Below are 18,802 nucleotides of genomic sequence, written 5' to 3' on the forward strand. Positions count from 1 at the left end.
GTTATAATGAAATATTGTTATAACGAATGACAATTATAAAGAAGTTTAACTAGTATATTTCTACCAACTTATTGTTACCATAATTTTACATTTTGGCGACCCTAGAAATCAGCTCGACAAACACAGGGGTCTAGCTCATCCAAAGGTGAACATTACTAGCCAAATGCCACGTGCCAGGCTCAAGTCAAAGGAAATCACTCCCACAAAAGTCAAGAAGCTATTGCACAATAAAGATTATAACCTACCCTTCCAGAATCTGCGTATTGTGAAAAATATTTTTCTGGCAAAAATGCTTTTTAGTAGTCCGTGTTTGATTAATCAACTTAAAAACCACTTTTGCTAATGTTAGAGCAGTTTATATTTTATTAATTAATTTTAAATTTACTTTTATTAATGTTAGAATAATAATTTATGCTTGATCAAGGTGTTCCAGAAAAGGATTATAGGGGGAAATATATATTTTATCACCTTCTATTATACTCAAACCCACTTTTTCTTTTCTTTTAAAAGCTTGAGAAAATATCTTAACTTTTTAAAATAAATAATTCTTTTTTTTATTTAAAAAAAAACACTTTTGACTTTCGAGAAGATATAGATTTTTGGAGACAAGAAAGGTTGGTTGAAAGCTATCTACAACATGATGATCAGTCGACCTGCAATGTTATGTAATTAGCCGAATATGCAAATGGCATGCACCGCTTCGATAGATCGTGTCCTATCTTTAGGGATATCTTTCTTTTGTCCCATAATAAGTGTCACCTTAATAAAAAACATATATATTAAGAAATCAATAATGCAATGTGAAGTTTACCAAATTATTCTTATATAATAAAAATAAATTATTTTTTTCTCTTGATTAGATCATGCACAATTAGTAAATTTTTTGATGTTGGAAATCCAACTATACCAAATTACTATGTGGCTTTTCCAACCATCATTTAGGTATTACTTTAAATTATCAGTCTTTGTCTAAGGGTAGAATTGAAAAAAGTTAGCCAATTTATGTCTTGATTTCCTAAGATTACACTTATTATGAAATAAATTAGTTTTGCTAAAGTGACACTTATTATGAGACGGAGGGAGTAACTTCTAGTACGATTAGATAATGGGTTCAAGCTGTTAACTAATCTCTTATCTTTGAATAATTAGAATAATTTATGTAACACACGACCAAACAAAAACAATAACTATGCTTTAGCCCCAGACAACACAAAACAAATCAGTCAAATCTTTCGGTAATTTTTCAAGCATTCCTTACTATTTTTAGCTTTTTACTTGCTTCCTTTTCCACATGTTTTTACTGTTTTCTTAGCTTCTAAAGTAGTTAATATTAGTCTAAATCCACTTTTCACACACAAGCTTTTATTAACGACTTGTTTGACTAGGAAATTTTCTTGAGAACCTACATTATTGGAGAACCAAAGGCCAAGGAAGAAATCAATAGCATCATGATAATCTCTCAGGTGGAACCAAAGTCTATCCATCCAAATGGGACCGATCAATACACGTGAGAACCTTCTTTGATACTAAAGCAGCTTGTTCACACAACGAACTCTTGTTCTTCCAAGGAATAGGAGCTTTGGTACAAAAAAGATCATTGGTCTTTGCAAACTTAAGGAGATATTTCAGTGCAATGAACAAAGAGTGCAAATAAAAAAATGGAGCACACATAAAGGGTGCAAAATACGAAGAACTCCAATAAAGAGCTAGTCTTTGTTACAAGTTATAACATTATACTCGAACCTAAACAATCAACAATTACATACATCCATCCAACCATTGTATTACAAAAACATTTCCAAAAGGTCCTACTAAGAAGCAAATAACTGTCAAGGGATATTCATAACCACACAGATTCAGAGAATGACAAAGAAAGAAACCAAAAAGAAAAAGAAACTAGATAAAAAACCACCTGCATCCAGGGATCAACCCCCGACAACTCTACTTCAGCTTAGGCCTGTAAATGGAGGACGTTAGACAAAAAGTGAAAAGAGGAAATTCAATCGTACACAGCAAATTTGCCAACTTATCAAGTACCTTATTGGCAATGTTGTTAGAAAGCCAATCAAGCCCCTCATAAAGTCCCTCTCCAGATGTTGCACAAGTGCTCTGGATGTACCTGAATATAGCGAAGGGGCAAATATTTAGCATGTCTTTAACAGAAAGGGATGCTTGTCCCGTGTTATGGCAGAGAGCGCTTTACCAGTGACGCTGCCTGAGTGAGTGGAGTCCAAGCTTATCAGTTATTTCAGCAGCATTCATTGCATTAGGAAGATCTTGTTTGTTAGCAAAAACAAGCAGCACAGCATCCCGAAGCTCATCCTGGGAACATTTAGGAACAACATAGGTTAAACTCGATTCAAAGGATCATGAAATTCTTTTTGCACTTTCTGGTCTAGTGAATAACGGAAAGTAGATAACTGCCAATAAGAAAAAAAGGGGGTGTAAAGCAGCAAGAGAACTAGGACTGGTTTTTAAAAATTCAAAGCAGACTCAACTATCTTTACCTAGAATGAAGCTCACATCAAATTGAAAATTCTCAATCTAGAATTTAACAGGAACATTTTGAAGATTTTTTTTTCTTAATGAACTTAATTCTTAAAGGTCTCATCATCAACTCAGGAGTTCTAGCGTTAAAGAGGATGTGACAGTGAGAGTCATAAGCATTAATCGCTTCTCTTCTCAGAGAAGATGGCATCAGCCTTTAAAGAATTAAGTGGTACATAATCAACGCGGAATAACAACCACCTACACCCAAGAATATCAGATTGGTAGTAGCTTAGAAAATAAATGATGTGTTGCATACCTAAAGCAGTGTTGTCAAAAGCGCGCTTAAGCCCTAAAGTGAGGCTTAAACGTGTTGAGCGCTTTGCCTCGCTTTATGTGCGCTTCAGTGTCATCATCAAGGCTCTAAGACATACTTTACCTTGCCAATGGGCCTCTCTTGAAGATGTGACACTAGATAATTGATATTTCACTTTATCGTAATGTATTTACGAATTCTTTGTCCATATATTTGTTATTCGTGCTTATTATTATTAGTCTTGGATTAAACATATGTATATTTGTATTTTTGCACCAGCAAAGCTTTTTTCATGAAACACCATGCTTTATTTGCGCTTTGCGCTTAAAGCCCCAGCTGATCTTAGAGCTTTTTTGCGCTTTTCGCTTTTGATAACACTGACCTAAAGCTGATCTAGTCAAACTTAATAGATTAGAGGTTATATTTTATATCATCCAGTATAAATATTACACTTGTAACTTAAGTATTTTAAGTAAAGTTTGAGACTCATTCACATAACTTCATGTCATTTAGCTCAAAAGTTGTAGAAGCCAAATTTGACGCCAGCAAGAATTACACAAGTTACAAAGAGAGCGAGAATTATTACCTCATTCAACATCCTGTGCAATTCATCTCTTGCCTCCACAACACGGTCTCTGTCATTGCTATCAACCACAAAAATGAGACCCTGAGTGTTCTGGAAATAATGCCTCCACAATGGACGGATCTGCCAAAGCAAACATAAATAAGCTAGATCATTTAGATAATACTCCATGCAACATAAATAGAGCTACGAGCAAAACATAAATAAGAGTGATAAAGAGTGAAGAAGAGAGGCAGGACTAATTTTGTCTAACAGAGACCAAACTTTATGCCGAGTATAAGTCTTTGGATTAAAACAACAAGTATACCTTGTCCTGACCCCCGACATCCCAAACGGTGAAGCTGATGTTCTTGTATTCAACAGTTTCCACATTGAAACCTGAAAATTATCAATTAATTGTTGATGGCTCATCTTAGCAGCTATGTTATCGAATCTTCATTAGAGTTTATACTAAGATGATTAGCTGAACAAAAGACAGCAACACAAGACATAGATGACACTTCAAAACGCTTTTGCAAATCAGAGCAGAGAAAGAGAATCATTAATCATAATTAATACGTCCCTTTTTAATGCATTTTAGAGGAAAGTTCAGAGAATCATAAACAGCATGCATATTAAACAACCACACACAATTGCATTAGAAGAACATATATTGGTCCGATCCTTACTTGTCCAAAGACAAGGGGTAGATTTGCATCATTGCACCAGAAAATGTAGTCTTAATCAATATTATTTAAAAGAAGATTCACGAGAAATCCAAAAGAAATAAATGTATGATACGCAGCTAGTTCTATGATAAGAATAATCCAAGCTTCAATTCCAGGAACTTTTACATTTTCATACTTTACAATCATAAGAGATCAGCACACAAGCAGTCATTCGAGACCACATGTAAAGAAGTCAAAAACATTATTGGATTAGACATTGCTTTGCCTACACCAGCATTAAGAATACTCCTATCAAAATGCTTGGTTAGTCTTTTGGGTCACAATTGCAGCAGAATTTTCCACACTTATCCAACTAAAAACTGTAGAGATGTTATTGCCAAATGCCAGTAAAGTACATACCAATAGTTGGAATGGTGGTGACGATCTCGCCCAGCTTGAGCTTGTACAATATGGTGGTCTTACCAGCTGCATCGAGTCCAACCATGAGAATACGCATTTCCTTCTTGGCAAATAGCCGGCTGAAAAGCTTGGTGAATGTAAGCCCCATTTCTCTACCTTCTTAATGATCCCTGTATACATTAGCCCAATTGAATTACGCAAATCAAAAACCATCATTTCTATCTAAGATCAAGTGATGCAACAGGAGAAAAGATGCAGCAAAATGAACAGAAAACCCGATATTCGGATGGTTGTTAGTTGTTACCTATTGTATTGTCTTGTGTTGTTAGTTTAAATAAAATGTTTGTTTTGATTGTTACCTAAATTTTATTGTATAGTATAGTTAAATCCATCGTTATGTAACAAACGAATCGTCCCATTTTGCGTAACGACCGATTTGGTGTGATTGCATCGTTATATTTTTTTTTCTCATTTTCTCTTTACTTATTATCTGATAATCTTATTTATCTTTTACCTTACATTTTATAGTAGCTCTACCGTGCACCCTACTTTTCCTGTAGGTTTATCCCTCAAATTGTTGATATGTGACATTATGTAGCGACAAAAAACGATATAATCTATCCAAACATTGTGTTCATCAAAACAATACAGAACGATACAATACAATATAACACGGTACATTATGAAACAATACGTAACAACCATCTAAACAGAGTGTAGAAGACGGACATCAATCAAATAAACAAAGAGAAAAAATTGGTAATTCTGCCCACCAAAGCATAAGATCTAGATCAAAATTTCACAAATCAAATCACTAAATAGTAAAACAATTTTACGGAGTACAAAGCAGGTCTAATTGTATCAATCTTATGACCACATCATAAAAACAGAAAAAATTCACAGCAACATTCAATCAAAATTTCATGAATCAAAACATTAAGCTATCGTTTGGCCATAAATTTTGGATCAGATTTTGCAAAATTATCTATTTGTCCATGAAATTTGATCAGATTTTGAAAATTCGGGAGAAATCTCACAAAACTTCAAATATTTTTCCCGTAAAATGCATGTCCAAACACATCTTCAAAATCTATAGCCAAACAGGACATAAATCGTACAATTTTACGGAGTACGAAGCAGGTCTCATATATCAATCTATTGCCACATCATAAAAACAGAAATTCACAGCAATATTCAATCAAAATTTCATGAATCAAAACATTCAGCTAGCGTTTGGCCATAGATTTTGGACCAGATTTTGAAAAATTATCTTCAAATATCTATTTCTCCATGAATTTGATCAACTTTTGATAATTTGGGAGAAATCTCACTTCCACTCACAAAACTTCAAATATTTTCCCCGTAAAATGCATGTCCAAACACAACTTCAAAATCTACAACCAAACAGGACATAAATAGTACAATTCACAGCAACATTCAATCAAAATTTCATCAATCAAAACATTAAGCTAGCGTTTGGCCATAGATTTTGAAAAATTATCTTCAAATATCTGTTTGGCCATGAAATTTGATCAGATTTTGAAAATTCGGGAGAAATCTCACAAAACTTCAAAGATTTTCTCCGTAAAATGCATGTCCAAACACAACTTCAAAATCTATAGTCAAACAGGATATAAATAGTACAACTATCAATCTATTACCACATCATAACAAAAGAAATTCGATAAAAAAAAAAAAAATTGAAACAAAATCTAATAAAACTAAATCTGAGATCGATAAATTGAGATTAAGATTAAAATTTACCTGAAGAAAGCTTTTGGAAAAAAGGGATCTAGTGAGAGAAAGCTCAAAAGGTTAGAGAGAGAGAGAGAGATGGAAACCTGAAAATAACGCATCAGAGGGGATAAATAAAGCGAGAAAAATGATAAAAATGGTCCCTTATCTTTGCTAATAGGTTTAAAATAGTCCCCTAAGTATTACTGGAGCAGTTTTGATTCTTTAGGGTTGTCAAAAATGAACACTTTTAATTTTCATTGCATATTTACCAAATTTTGATCATTACTCCCTGTAATCCAAAATAATTAAGGTTTTAAGTTTGGACATATGAATTAAGAAATTCACTAAAGTCTAAAAATTAAGAGGAGTTTTGACTAAGATTTTCTGGTTGACGTAATTATTATGGTGATATAAGAATGTGTCACGCGCAAATACGTTCTTGATTTTGTGGAACATTAATATTTTTGGACCGATTTTTAGAGGCTAAAATCTCATTTATTTTGGACTGGAGGAAGTATATTTAACTGGAACTGTGAAAAATAATGTAACCATAAGCATCGGAATTTTCGTCAGAATCTCAAAAATTGCAAAATAAAAAGGTACGTCATACACAAAATATAGACCAAAAATAAAAGAAAATGCACCTCAAAAAATTGCATCACTCCTGAAATAGATCACAAATGACATAAACTAAAAAAACCGTACTTCTAAAGTGTGTTCCCGTTAAATATTTTCTCCGTCCCAATTTAAATGTTTTACTTTATTTTTTTGTCTATCTCAAAAAACGTGCTTCTTTCTACATTTGGTAAGTGTTTCAAATACAAAGCAAATTTAAGACCACAAGATTTAAGGGACTACACATATCTTTAATTTAAGATCACAGGATTCAAAAAGTCTCCCTTTGTTTCTTACACTCCTATCCAGTCAAATTAATATACTTAAATTAGGATGGAGGGAGTAACTCCTATTTTACCGTTCCGGTTAATTTTATTAATCGAAGTTTGGTAAAAATATTTGATGAAGATAAACAAAAGTGTTCACTTTTCACAAATTAAAGGATCAAAACTGCTTAAGTTAATACTTGAGGGACTATTTTGAACCAAGCACATAAAAGTAGAACGAAGGATGAAAAATATTATATTTAAGATTTATACCTGAAGAAAGCTAGGTGATAAATAAAGGAGTGTAGAGAGACCAAATTGCCATTTAGTTTGTTAGAATGATGGAAATGCGCCCCCCCCCCACCCCACCCACGATTCTGACGTTTGGTATATTCGGTGTATGCTTTGGGGGTGATTGGTGGCTACAACTGCATGAAGCCGGAATCACTAGTAATTGTTATGAAGCCCGTTTTGGGCTTGGTAGACCAAACAAGTAATATTTTTTTTTGAATGCAGGAATCATTAGTAATTGTTATGAATTTTTTTTTGGGCTTGGTAGAAAAACAAGTAACGTTTTTTTTGAGCGCATTGCTTTTCCATGTGAAATTTTGCAAGGAATAGTTTTTTTTTTTTTTTAACTTAAAGAATTCTACAAAAGTAAAAAAATTTTTCGAAAGGTTTTGCGAACGAAATTCGTGCATGCCCTGGAAAGAGAAATTCGGTGAGCTACAAGAAAAATTCCCACTGCTACCATAGTAGCATCTTAGGAAAAAAGACTTATCTTTTTTTTTTAATTGAATCATCAACGATTTCAATGATTTAAAATAGCCAAGAAACCACTGGTTTCGCTTGGTGGCGGAATGTTTCACGGATCGGTCGTCAAATCTTTTGTCTTTATCCGGCCCGATGAAAAAATGGGATCATTTATGGACTCGCGAATTTTTTTTTTTTATCGAATTTAATTTTCAAAACCCAAATCCTCAGGGTATTTTAGGTGAAGGGCAAAACTTAAAGATCAACAATTTGAGGGGCAAAAATTAAAGACCACCCCTAAATTAAGGACAATCGGGCAAATTGCCCAACAAGTAATAACACAATAAACAATGGACTTGGGCCTGAGGTGAAATTATAGCCCAACAATAGAGTGGATTTCTTTTGGGATCCAGGTTAAGCGAAGTTTGCACGTTAAAAGGGGGCAGTGACCTATTGAAGCGGTTATGCGTATTGTTGAGAAAACTGTCTACTCCTCTCATCTCCATTTTCAAAATCTAAGCTTCTTATCTCCCTTCTATTATCTTCTTCATTTTACCAGTCGTTCGTTATTCTGCAAGTTCTTTATTAGTTCTATTTCCTATTTTAATTCTTAGTTTAGTGATTGTAATATATTAGTGCTTCAATTGTGAAATTAGAGTCATTACATTAATTGTCGGTCAACCATATGACTTAGTTTGACACATCTTCCAAAAAAAAAAAAAAAAAAAGCTACGTCTGAGAATAATTTTAAAGATAAATCTATTCTTACTAAAGACAACTTAGAGGTAACCACCCACCATAATCTTTAGTGCTATTTTGTTTTAGTTAAGCCGCTTTGAGGTGGCGCATTTGACTTAGACCCCTAATTTGTATATTAAAGTACAAAAAACAAATGCAAAAAGAAGGGGACATAAAACCTACAACAACAACGTATTCAGTGTAGTTTCATAAGTAGGGTCTGGGAAGGATAGAGTGTACGCAGACCTTACTCTTACCTTGATGGGTAGAGAGTTTGTTTTCGGTAGACCTTCGGCTCAAAGAAAGCAAATCATAATAGTTCGGAAAGCATGACAAAAAAAAAAAAAAAAAAAAAAGCATAGCAAATAATAAGAAAAGAATAATAAGAAAAGCATGACAAAGCATCCAGCATGCAGGAATAGTAATAACATCAAAAGAGTACAATAATCGCAGTACAAGAAACACCGATGGTCACAGAAATCAAAGAACAAGAGATAATACTACTACTAAATTGGTACCGCAAAGCGAGCGAACAATAGACTAAGAGACAATGCTCATCTACTTCCTAACCATCTATCCTAATCTGTGTTCTCCATAATCTCCTATCTAAGGTCATTCCCTTAGTAAGCTGAAGAAGCGCCATGTCCTATCTAATCACCTTTCCTCAATACTTCTGCGGCCTACCTCTACCTCTTCTGAAACCATCCATAGCCAAACCTCTCACACCTCTGCACTGGGGGCATCCATCATTTCCTCTCCACATGAGTCTCACTTCCTGCATCCTGTCCTCCACCGTGGCCACTCCCATCTTGTCCCGGATATCTTCATTTTTTATCTTATCTCTTCTAATATGCCCACACATCCATCTCAACATCCTTATTTCCGTAACTTTTATCTTTTGGATGTGAGAGTTCTTGACTGGCCAACTCTCCGCTCCTACAACATAGTCGGTCTAACCACTACTCTGTAGAACTTACCTTTAAGTTTTGGAAGCACATAAAACCTAACCTCCAGAAAAATACAATTGAGAATTGGACACTTCCAATTCATGAAATCTCGGTAGTCGAAACTTTGAGTGCTAGAATAAGGTATTTCAATCATAGGATAAACAATTAAGTACATAGTGCTATGTAGGACAAGACTTTTAATTTGACAAAATTATTTTTCAAAATAAACAGATCATGAAAATTTGACCAAAGAAATCTAGTAATCAAGTTTTCAGTTAGAGTATGGATATCATTGCATGGATTGGAAAAAATAAGGTTAAAACAAAAATTACTATATATAATTGACGAGTCCCAGGCGCGTATAAAACTTTTAAACTCGTACTTTGTCAAATTATAATAAGTTCATGTATCACCATACAAAAGTTCCTCAGGATCACCAGAATACAAGTATTTACACACATGAGATTGTAGGTTTAGATTTTATAAAAATCACCACCATGTGTTTGAACTAGCATTCTATATTTTCTACTAGCCTTGGAAAAACATAATGTTTCCAGTACTTTTGATTTCTCATTTTGGTCATGAAAAGCAACTAATTATACCATCATAAGTTGAGCTTAAATGGAATAGTTGTGATTCATATAGCCGACCTCAACTTGCTTGGGACTGAGGCACAGTTGTTGTTGTATCTAACTGCCCAATCATGATGATCTAGTCTGCTTCAAGAACACGAGGCGAATTAATGCTTATGATTTTCACACTTTCATCATCTGGGGTAAAAAGAACTGTGAGATAAGTTGGCAATTGAAGCAGAATCGCCTTCTCCAAGCGAATACTTCTCCCAAGGGTCATGAAGTTCCATAGTTTTCTCATCAACAAATGGTGGATTGGTAGGTAGCGGCAACTCTTCTTCTTTCTTGACAAACATCCGTAACACCTTAGACATGGATGGCCTTAACGCCGCGATCTCTTGAGTGCACAAAAGTCCGACATGTAAAACTCGCGCTACCTCATTTTTCACATTGATTGTGTGGTAGTTATGCAACATGAGATTCGGATCGAACAGTTCCTCCACAGTCTCGTGTCGAAAGTGCTCCCATGCCTGTTAATTTTAAGACCAATGAGCAAAAAGTTTTTCAAGATTGAAATTTTTTCTTCAAGCGAAAAGTGATTGATTGCAAATTACAATGGAAACTAAGCTGACTGTATATTCGGCGTTTTTGCTACTGTTATTTTGTCTTCCAGTAACAATCTCTAGTAGAAGAACTCCAAAGCTGTAAACGTCTGCTTTTTCTGTTAATTGGCCATGTGCTAAGTATTCTGGAGCCATATATCCTCTGCATAAAAAGGGTAAATCATCCATTATTGGACCATATTAGTCTTTGCGTTTTTGTGTACTTTTACGTGAAAAAGTAGAAAATGAGATGAGGATACACTGACAATGTGCCAGCTATGACAGTGCTTATGTGACTCTTGTCTTCTTGGAATGACCTGGCCAACCCGAAATCAGCAATCTTTGCACGGAGCCTCGAGTCCAACAAGATGTTGCTTGCTTTTATGTCTCTGTGTATTATTCGTATCTTTGTGTTCTCGTGGAGGTATACCAAACCTTCTGCGGTCCCTATAATTATCTCAAATCTTTTCTCCCAGTTTAGAGTTTTACCTTTGACAGGATCTGTCGATTTTAAGATTAGAATCAAGATTCGTGACACTCATTCTGGTGGTTATGCAGAACACACAATATAGTCTTAATGCAACGCCGGTTACTTACCAAATATGAAGCGATCAAGACTCTGGTTAGGAAGGAACTCATATATAAGAAGGCTTTCCGGTCCTGAGCAACTGCATCCCAATAACCTTATCAAATTTTTGTGCTCGACGCTACTGATTATGTTAACCTCGTTATAAAATTCTGCAGCTCTGTGTTTGTTGTTAAAGAACAATCTTTTGACAGCGATCTCTCTCCCATCTGCCAAAACACCCTGCAACAAATCCCGCCTCAGACTCGGTCTAATAGCATACACTTCTAGTATTGCATTGCTGTTATGGACAATCGATGAATTCAAACATCTGAATTGCACTACATTCAACCATTACATACCTTATAAACCGTGCCAAATCCACCTTGCCCGAGCTTGTTGGCCTCATCAAATGACCGCGTGGCTTTGTCAAGTGTCGAATACTTGAAGTTCAAGCTGTTGTCATGAAGGATCTTCACTAGTTTCTTGGCATCATTTGCACCTGACAAGTTCAAAAATTTCCAGGAAAAGTACGATTGGATCATATTGCCTCTAGTAATTATTTTAAACTGTTTTCAGTAGAGTTGAGTGCAGATGATCACACGCTAAATGCTCAGCTAAAAAAATTGGTATTTTCTGCTCTTACTGAACCAAATTTTAGCATAAAGAGCTAACTATATTCTCATTATTGATATCCTAATGAATTTTATCACTAATTTTGGCACAAAAGGATTTATGGGTTGATTTCCGGACGGTCACTTAAGTAACTGTAATTATCTTAGAAAGTCACTTTTTGCAACATGATGACTTGCATGTTGCAGAAAAGTGACTTTCTGAGATAATTATCATTAGTTGAGTGATTGTATGAGAAATCAACTTGAGGATTTACCTTTCCTCTTGTTCCGGATTTGTTTGTTCTTCCAGACACAAATGCCAATGACAACACCTACTCCCAAGACGACCACAGAACTAACAACAACAATGACAATGACTACAACTTTTCCTGCATTAATATGGTCATTTGAAAGTTAAAACAAAAGATCATTTATCAGCAAAATTACTTTTTAAGTCGATAAATAACAGGCAAACCAGGACGAAAGAAGAGTAAAGGTTACCTACTGATGACGAGCCTCCACTGGTAGAAATAACATTGAGAAAATTTGTATCAGAATACCTCATGAAGCATCCGGTATACAGAGCTCTACCTTCTGACAAAGGTAAGCATCCCAGCATTGAGGCAGATGCGTTTTGCAGACATGCTGCGCAGGAATTTGCGCTTAGTGACTTCCAGCAATCAGCGAGAACATAAGCTGTCTCCTTGAAATGTCCAGGCACTGACACTTGAGCACGCGCGTAGCCATTACTACTTGGTGCGTTTGCAACTGCTTGCTGAACGGCTCGCCTAGCATTCTGTTGGAACAATGAACCCTTTGTGGTCCTGTTTCCGCATACACGCCTGTCCTCTGGACCTAAATACTGGTCATAGAACGTGTAATTCTCCACTCGCATAAAACAGCCATCAAGATAAATTCGCCCTCCGTTAGAAGGGAAGCACCTGGGCAGAGCAGCTCGCGCTTCAGCGTAGCATAAGGTGCAGTCAGGTAAAGAAAGATCACCATAGCATTGGCATAGTCCATAGTTAGTATCTGGTCCAGTGCCAGTAACTGCTACTCCATACCCTGTAGTTCTTGTTTGTTCACTTATATGTTCCATCGTAGCAACAAAATTTGTGGCGGAAACCGCTGTTTCATTTCCACATATAATCTGGACTATCTGAGATCTTGGTTCAGCCACTGACGTATCTAATAGAAGTAGGATCAACACAATAACAAAGTGACTACATAAAATTGAAGGGGTTGCTCTCTCCATTTTGCCAGATGTGCTGTACAACATAGAAAACAATGTAAAAGGACTATCTGAAGTACTGTTAGAATGAGAAAAATAAGAAAGATATTGGTTTGAGAATTATGAATACAACTTTCCAATTGAAATGAAATTTACAAGAAGAGAAACAAGCAGCAAAGACAATTCATAAGGTTAGAGGTGTTTCAATAAAGGCAGTTATATACAGCAGCAAAGACAATTCATTCAAATTTCAGCCATTAAAAGCGTGTTTTTAGGTTTAAATCTTAATAATTTAGATCACAGTTATTAAGTGTTTTATTTTTCTATTATACCACCAGTAAATGGTCTGAAAAGATCTGAATGATCAAAATATTAATCTATAGCAAAGTTTGAATAGCATTAGAATGTTATCCATTCAAGAATTTCTGAAAAAATGACTTCTCTCTACTATTCCATCCACTTTAACCGCCGAACACCCTGGACAAAAAATTACAGTGTATATTTAGAATAAATTTTCTGTGTTCATGTACATATATTAACTTTTGAACACCTGAACATATATTATAGTGTATATTTAGGTCTAGTTATTTTTTTGAACACCCTGAGTGAAAATTCTCGATCCGCCACTGGCTGTTAGACATGTCATTTTTTACCCTCTAAGTATTTTACACTGTTTTGTTCTTGGACTTTATTTCTAAAGCTCAAACCTGAGACCCAGGGGCGGATGCAGTAAGAGGCCAGGGTGTTCACCCGAACACCCTGGACAAAAAATTACAGTGTATATTTAGAATAAATTTTCTGTGTTCATGTACATATATTAACTTTTGAACACCTGAACATATATTATAGTGTATATTTAGGCAGTTATTTTTTTGAACCCGAGTGAAAACCATGAGACCTATTACTAAGGTTGAAGAAGTACTTGCCACGGGCACCCACCATAACCATTGAAAATTCTCTTTTGTTCATATACTCTTATCAAAATTCCTAGTAAGCTAAAATAGAACAAATAAAAGAAAAAAAAAAAAACTGGATAATTGTTCTATGCTGAATCTAAAACATAATTATTGTATCTCAGTGAAAACAGAATAAGAAGTAAGAAGAAAAGAACTCACAAATTCCAAATTTGCCGGATTTTGAGTCTCAAACTGATCAGCTGCTGTCAAAGTTGTAGAATCAGAGTGATGAGGCAGAGAGTAACTGGAGAAAATGAAGAATAATAAAGAAGGAAATGATTGACTGAATCAAACTGGAATGTTAAGAGTAGCTTTATTAATGGGTCTTTTTGTGAGTCAAGTTTTTTTTTTTTAAAATTATTATTATTATATTAATATTCACCCGGTGTTCAGTATCTGTATGAGATTCGACTAAATTCGATGAACTCGTGTCGGGAAGTTATACATCGTGGGTAAAGTGTTCCTTAATAAAAACGACTCTATATCAAAAAAGGCTCAAACTTAAAATTTTTGATTAATTAAAAATAAAAGAATACTTATCACTACTCGTGTCCATCCAACTTTTGTTGTTGTTTTTTTTTTTTAGTTGGGAGAAGTCAACAAGGAGAAAGAATTCTGGAGGAGGACTCGTCTATAGTCAAGTTGCGTCATCTGCGTGGGAACTAATGAGAATGACATATTGATGACTTAGAATGACACATTGATGACATATTGATGACTTAGAATGACAAATTGATGACTTAGAATGACTGCAATCTCAGTTTCAATTTAGGTGAATTTATTTTCTTATTAATTTATACTGAAAAGAATGATTCATTTTAATATTTAAAAATAATTTATCTTTATACATTAATTTATAGCCATAAAAAATATATATGACTCATTTAACACCATAAATATAAAAGTCTTTCTATTCTTTCTTAAATTTCGTGTCCAGTTAAATAAATTAACATTACTACTATATAGAAACATGAGTTTCAATATAGTTGAAACTTGGATCGTCGTCAGTCACCTAAAAAAATAAAAAAAATAAGGTGAGCCCCATATTAAAAACACTAAGCAACATTAAAAAAAAAGAGCACCCCACCATCTCCAAACTCATAAAAAAAAGTAGAACCCATATTAAAAAATAAAGCAATATAAAAAAAAATGGACCCCATATTAAAAAAATAAGCAATGTCAAAAAAAAAAAACCTGCACCTCATATTAAAAAATTAAATAATATTCATGTAATTTTCAAAGTATCCCCATTAAGTCAATAACGATGAATTTATTGCCACATGCGTATCAACCCATAGTGGGAGCAAATGAATTTATTGTACAGTAAAAAACATGAACCCCATATTATTGCTTTTCTTCAAAAGATTAAGTAGCCAAATCATACAATTTCCTTTCTTTTCTTATATTAGCTTGAGATCTAATCTAGATATTTAACTGTTGTATTTACTATTCTGTCATGTCATTTATTTGTTATGTTTACTAAAATAAATATACTTAAAATATTTATATTTTAAAATAAGATGGAATTTAATTACTTTTTCATTTTTATTCTTACTCTAATAAATGTGAAAAGAGATTAATGTCGTAAAAAAAAAAAAAATTAAATGGAGATCAAATAATTAATAAGGTAAATTAGTCAAATTATAATTCTAATTGACGTTTCCTTAAAAAACCTTGCAAAAGACAACATGACAAGTAAAATGAGCTAAACCAAGAATATTTATCAAAAATTAAAAAATAGTAGTTCTTCGTTTAAATAGAAAATCAAATTTCTACTTTATTTCGTTTTAAGCATGTAAAATTAATTTAATAATTTGAATTAGAATTATCCAAATCAAAATTTGATAGAAAATAATAAGTATTGTTTAGGTCCAATCTACATACATTAACAATAGAATATTTTACACCTTTAAATTAATCGAATTAAAATTCAAAGTATTAACTGATACTTAAATATTGCTATTGTTTTATCTCAAAGAGAGAAAAATAGTTTCCTTTTAAACAAGTCTTCTCTTTTAAAAATTATTAATAAATTTTTGCCAACTTTGTATTCGTAGCAAACACTAATATAATAAAGTTTTGGATACGGAGCACAAACTACAATGTTATATTAATCGTATTTTAAACATAGTGTGTGTGTATATATATATATATATATATATATATATATATATATATATATATATATATATATATAACAATGCAAACTTATGTATGTTTATTAGCAATATAAAATACATATATTATCACTAATCAAACACAACTACATACACATAAATACACTATAATCCAAAGTGTTGAGCCCGTGCGCAGTACGGACATATGCCATCTAGTAAATTGAAATGAGGGAGTATTATGAGAAATATAATGACATAAGGTGCATATAGGAATTTCTATTATGGGGTAAAGATCTAAAATTTTACCCCCTCTGTCCCCGGGGAGAGCTAGGTTGCGCCGAAGGGTTCACCCGAATCCCCTTCGATGAAAAATTATACTATATAGATAGGGTTTAAATTATTTTTTGTGTATATATAATAGATGTTGAACCCCCTTGGCTTCTTCGTATATTTACTTATTTATATTTTTGAACTCCTATAGTAAAAATTTTAGCTCCGCCACTGTTTGTCCTATTTATGTGGCACACTCTCCTTTTTAGTTTGTCCCAAAAAGAATATTACGTGACTATATTTAGAATAATTTAACTTTATGAGATGATCTACAGCCACAAAAATAATTAAGGCTTGTTTTGGACCACAAATTTCAAAAGTATTTCTTTCTTTCTTAAACTTTATGTTTAGTCAAATGATGCTACATAAATTGGGATGGAGGGAGTAAGACATTACAATGAATACTTTAATAACCTCAGAAATTTGCAATTATCAAAACTAGGCCCCCGTTTGGCCATAAGCATTACTCACTTTATTCCAGAATTTTTTTTCACTTTTTTCCATAATCAGCATTTGGCCATGAGAATTCCGAATACAACTTGAAGTTGTATTCCGGAATACCAAAAACTCAAAAAACTTGTTTTCAAAAAAATTTCACTTTTTTCACTTTTTTACAACTACATTTCACCAAAAATTACAATTTCAAAAACTATAGCCAAACAAAACTCCAACTTCAACTCCAACTCTAAAGTTCCAAAAAAAAGTAATTTTTTTTTTTTTTTGATATCTATGAATAAACGGGGCCTAAAAGTCGATCTATTGTTGACGAATACCACCCAAATTATAAATAATAGAGTACTTGAAACAATCATTGAATGGAGTATAACCGGAACACATATATCAAGAAATAGTAACAAACGTTAAAAACAAAATTTAGAGAATAAGCTACCATGCAATTAGTAATGGAAAAAAAAAAAACTTTTAATGATGAGTGACATCATAATTTTTTCGTATACGATTAGCTTAATTTTTTACTATTAAATTCCGTTCATGATTTTACATATAAAGTAAGTACATATTATTCTAGTTTTAACGTCAGTTTTTAATTTTTTTTTTTTTTGTTTTTGTTTTTGTCTAGCCTTCATATTATGAATGTTGTAGGGTTATTTGTGAATTTGATTTTATGAAGAATGATGAAGTTCAACTTGAAGTTAAGACTTTTGACCTTAAATTTTGCCCGTGGGGCAAGTAGGAGTAAAAAATTCAAGCCCACCCATTTTCAAGAGTATTTAGTGTTATTTGCTAAATTCAACCCTTGTTTAAAATTTGTATGGCCTTATATATATATATGAGATTTCTCTTGAAATGTATGTATAAAATGTAGTACTGATTTAGCTTTTCTATTTATAAAAGAAAAACAATTGTAAGACTTTTTAGGAAATTGATGTAAGGTTTTTTTGAAAGATGTTTGTATTAGTTACTTGCTTGATTTTTGCGTAAAATATATATATTTTTTTAAAAAGTTATTACAAGGCTTTTATATATACATATTTTTTGTGTGGCTCAAAGGCTTAAAAAATTACCTTCAAATTTCGTGTATGAAAGTTGTATGAAAAATGTATGAAATATGGATGTTAATTTTTTATAATTTTCATATACAAAATTAAAAACTTTAAGCCTAATATTTTGAAAGGTTACGGTTTCAAACCCATAACTATTAAAAAAAAAAAAAAAAAAAAGAAATATATGCCTCAAGGAGATATTTGCATTCAAAATTCTCATGCATAAAATTTTAGTTATGCTTAACTAAAAGTATACCTCAAATGTTCTTCATACATAAAATTTGAAATTCAAACTACACTTGCATACACAAAAATTTGAGCGATTATTTTTTTTTTTTTTTGTTATTGTAGTTGTATTAATTCGAACATGAACCTCATGATTTTAAGACATGAGGGACAAATTTAAAGACCAGTGCCTTTGAAGGGTAATCGTGCAAATGACCCTTTTGAAGCAAACTTTTTGCCTACACATACTTGCAATCTACTTGCTTGATTGCAATTCAGAAAACTGTTAATAAGACTTCTCTTGCATCCTGCCATGCATGGATGTTTTTTGCCATCTACTGGTCTGATTGCAATCTTCTTTCTTTGAAAATTCGTGGAAGTACTACGGATCAGTACTAAATATAGACATTTACAATTCAATATATTCATAACACACCCTTACAAGGGCCCGCCAGAGGGCCAAGCCTCGCCCCTATTTTTTTTTTTGGGGGAGTTTTTTTTCATCTAATGTTTGATGCATCAAAAATTTTTTCGATTAATTTGATTTGAGGGACAAAAATTAAAGACCAGTGCCTTTGA

The 18,802-nt window shown here is 33.2% G+C and overlaps 2 protein-coding genes across 4 annotated transcripts; both read right to left on the bottom strand.

Moving 5' to 3' along the window:
- Positions 1–1,672: 1,672 nt before the first annotated feature.
- LOC132032927 (ADP-ribosylation factor 2) lies at positions 1,673–6,373 on the bottom strand. The gene is made up of 7 exons (XM_059422737.1): positions 6,218–6,373; positions 4,454–4,623; positions 3,694–3,764; positions 3,390–3,509; positions 2,204–2,322; positions 2,038–2,119; positions 1,673–1,957 (listed from the first exon to the last, which is right to left on the bottom strand). The coding sequence occupies exons 2-7, from the start codon at positions 4,599–4,601 to the stop codon at positions 1,952–1,954; spliced, it is 546 nt and encodes a 181-aa protein (XP_059278720.1). The 5' UTR covers positions 4,602–4,623; positions 6,218–6,373; the 3' UTR covers positions 1,673–1,951.
- A 3,498-nt stretch (positions 6,374–9,871) lies between these two features.
- LOC132032926 (cysteine-rich receptor-like protein kinase 2) lies at positions 9,872–14,318 on the bottom strand. 3 transcript variants are annotated; one of them, XM_059422735.1, is made up of 8 exons: positions 14,209–14,318; positions 12,364–13,130; positions 12,138–12,251; positions 11,611–11,750; positions 11,281–11,491; positions 10,950–11,184; positions 10,696–10,846; positions 9,872–10,611 (listed from the first exon to the last, which is right to left on the bottom strand). In XM_059422735.1, exons 2-8 carry the CDS (start codon positions 13,115–13,117, stop codon positions 10,276–10,278), a joined length of 1,941 nt encoding a protein of 646 aa, XP_059278718.1. In that variant the 5' UTR covers positions 13,118–13,130; positions 14,209–14,318; the 3' UTR covers positions 9,872–10,275. The 3 variants fall into 3 exon arrangements, with proteins under 3 accessions (XP_059278718.1, XP_059278719.1, XP_059278717.1); XM_059422736.1 differs by lacking the exon at positions 14,209–14,318 and adding an exon at positions 13,999–14,082; XM_059422734.1 differs by lacking the exon at positions 14,209–14,318 and having other exon boundaries at positions 12,364–13,149.
- Positions 14,319–18,802: the final 4,484 nt, after the last annotated feature.

Source organism: Lycium ferocissimum, chromosome 10 (genome assembly GCF_029784015.1).
Source record: "Lycium ferocissimum isolate CSIRO_LF1 chromosome 10, AGI_CSIRO_Lferr_CH_V1, whole genome shotgun sequence".
NCBI lineage: Eukaryota > Viridiplantae > Streptophyta > Magnoliopsida > Solanales > Solanaceae > Lycium > Lycium ferocissimum.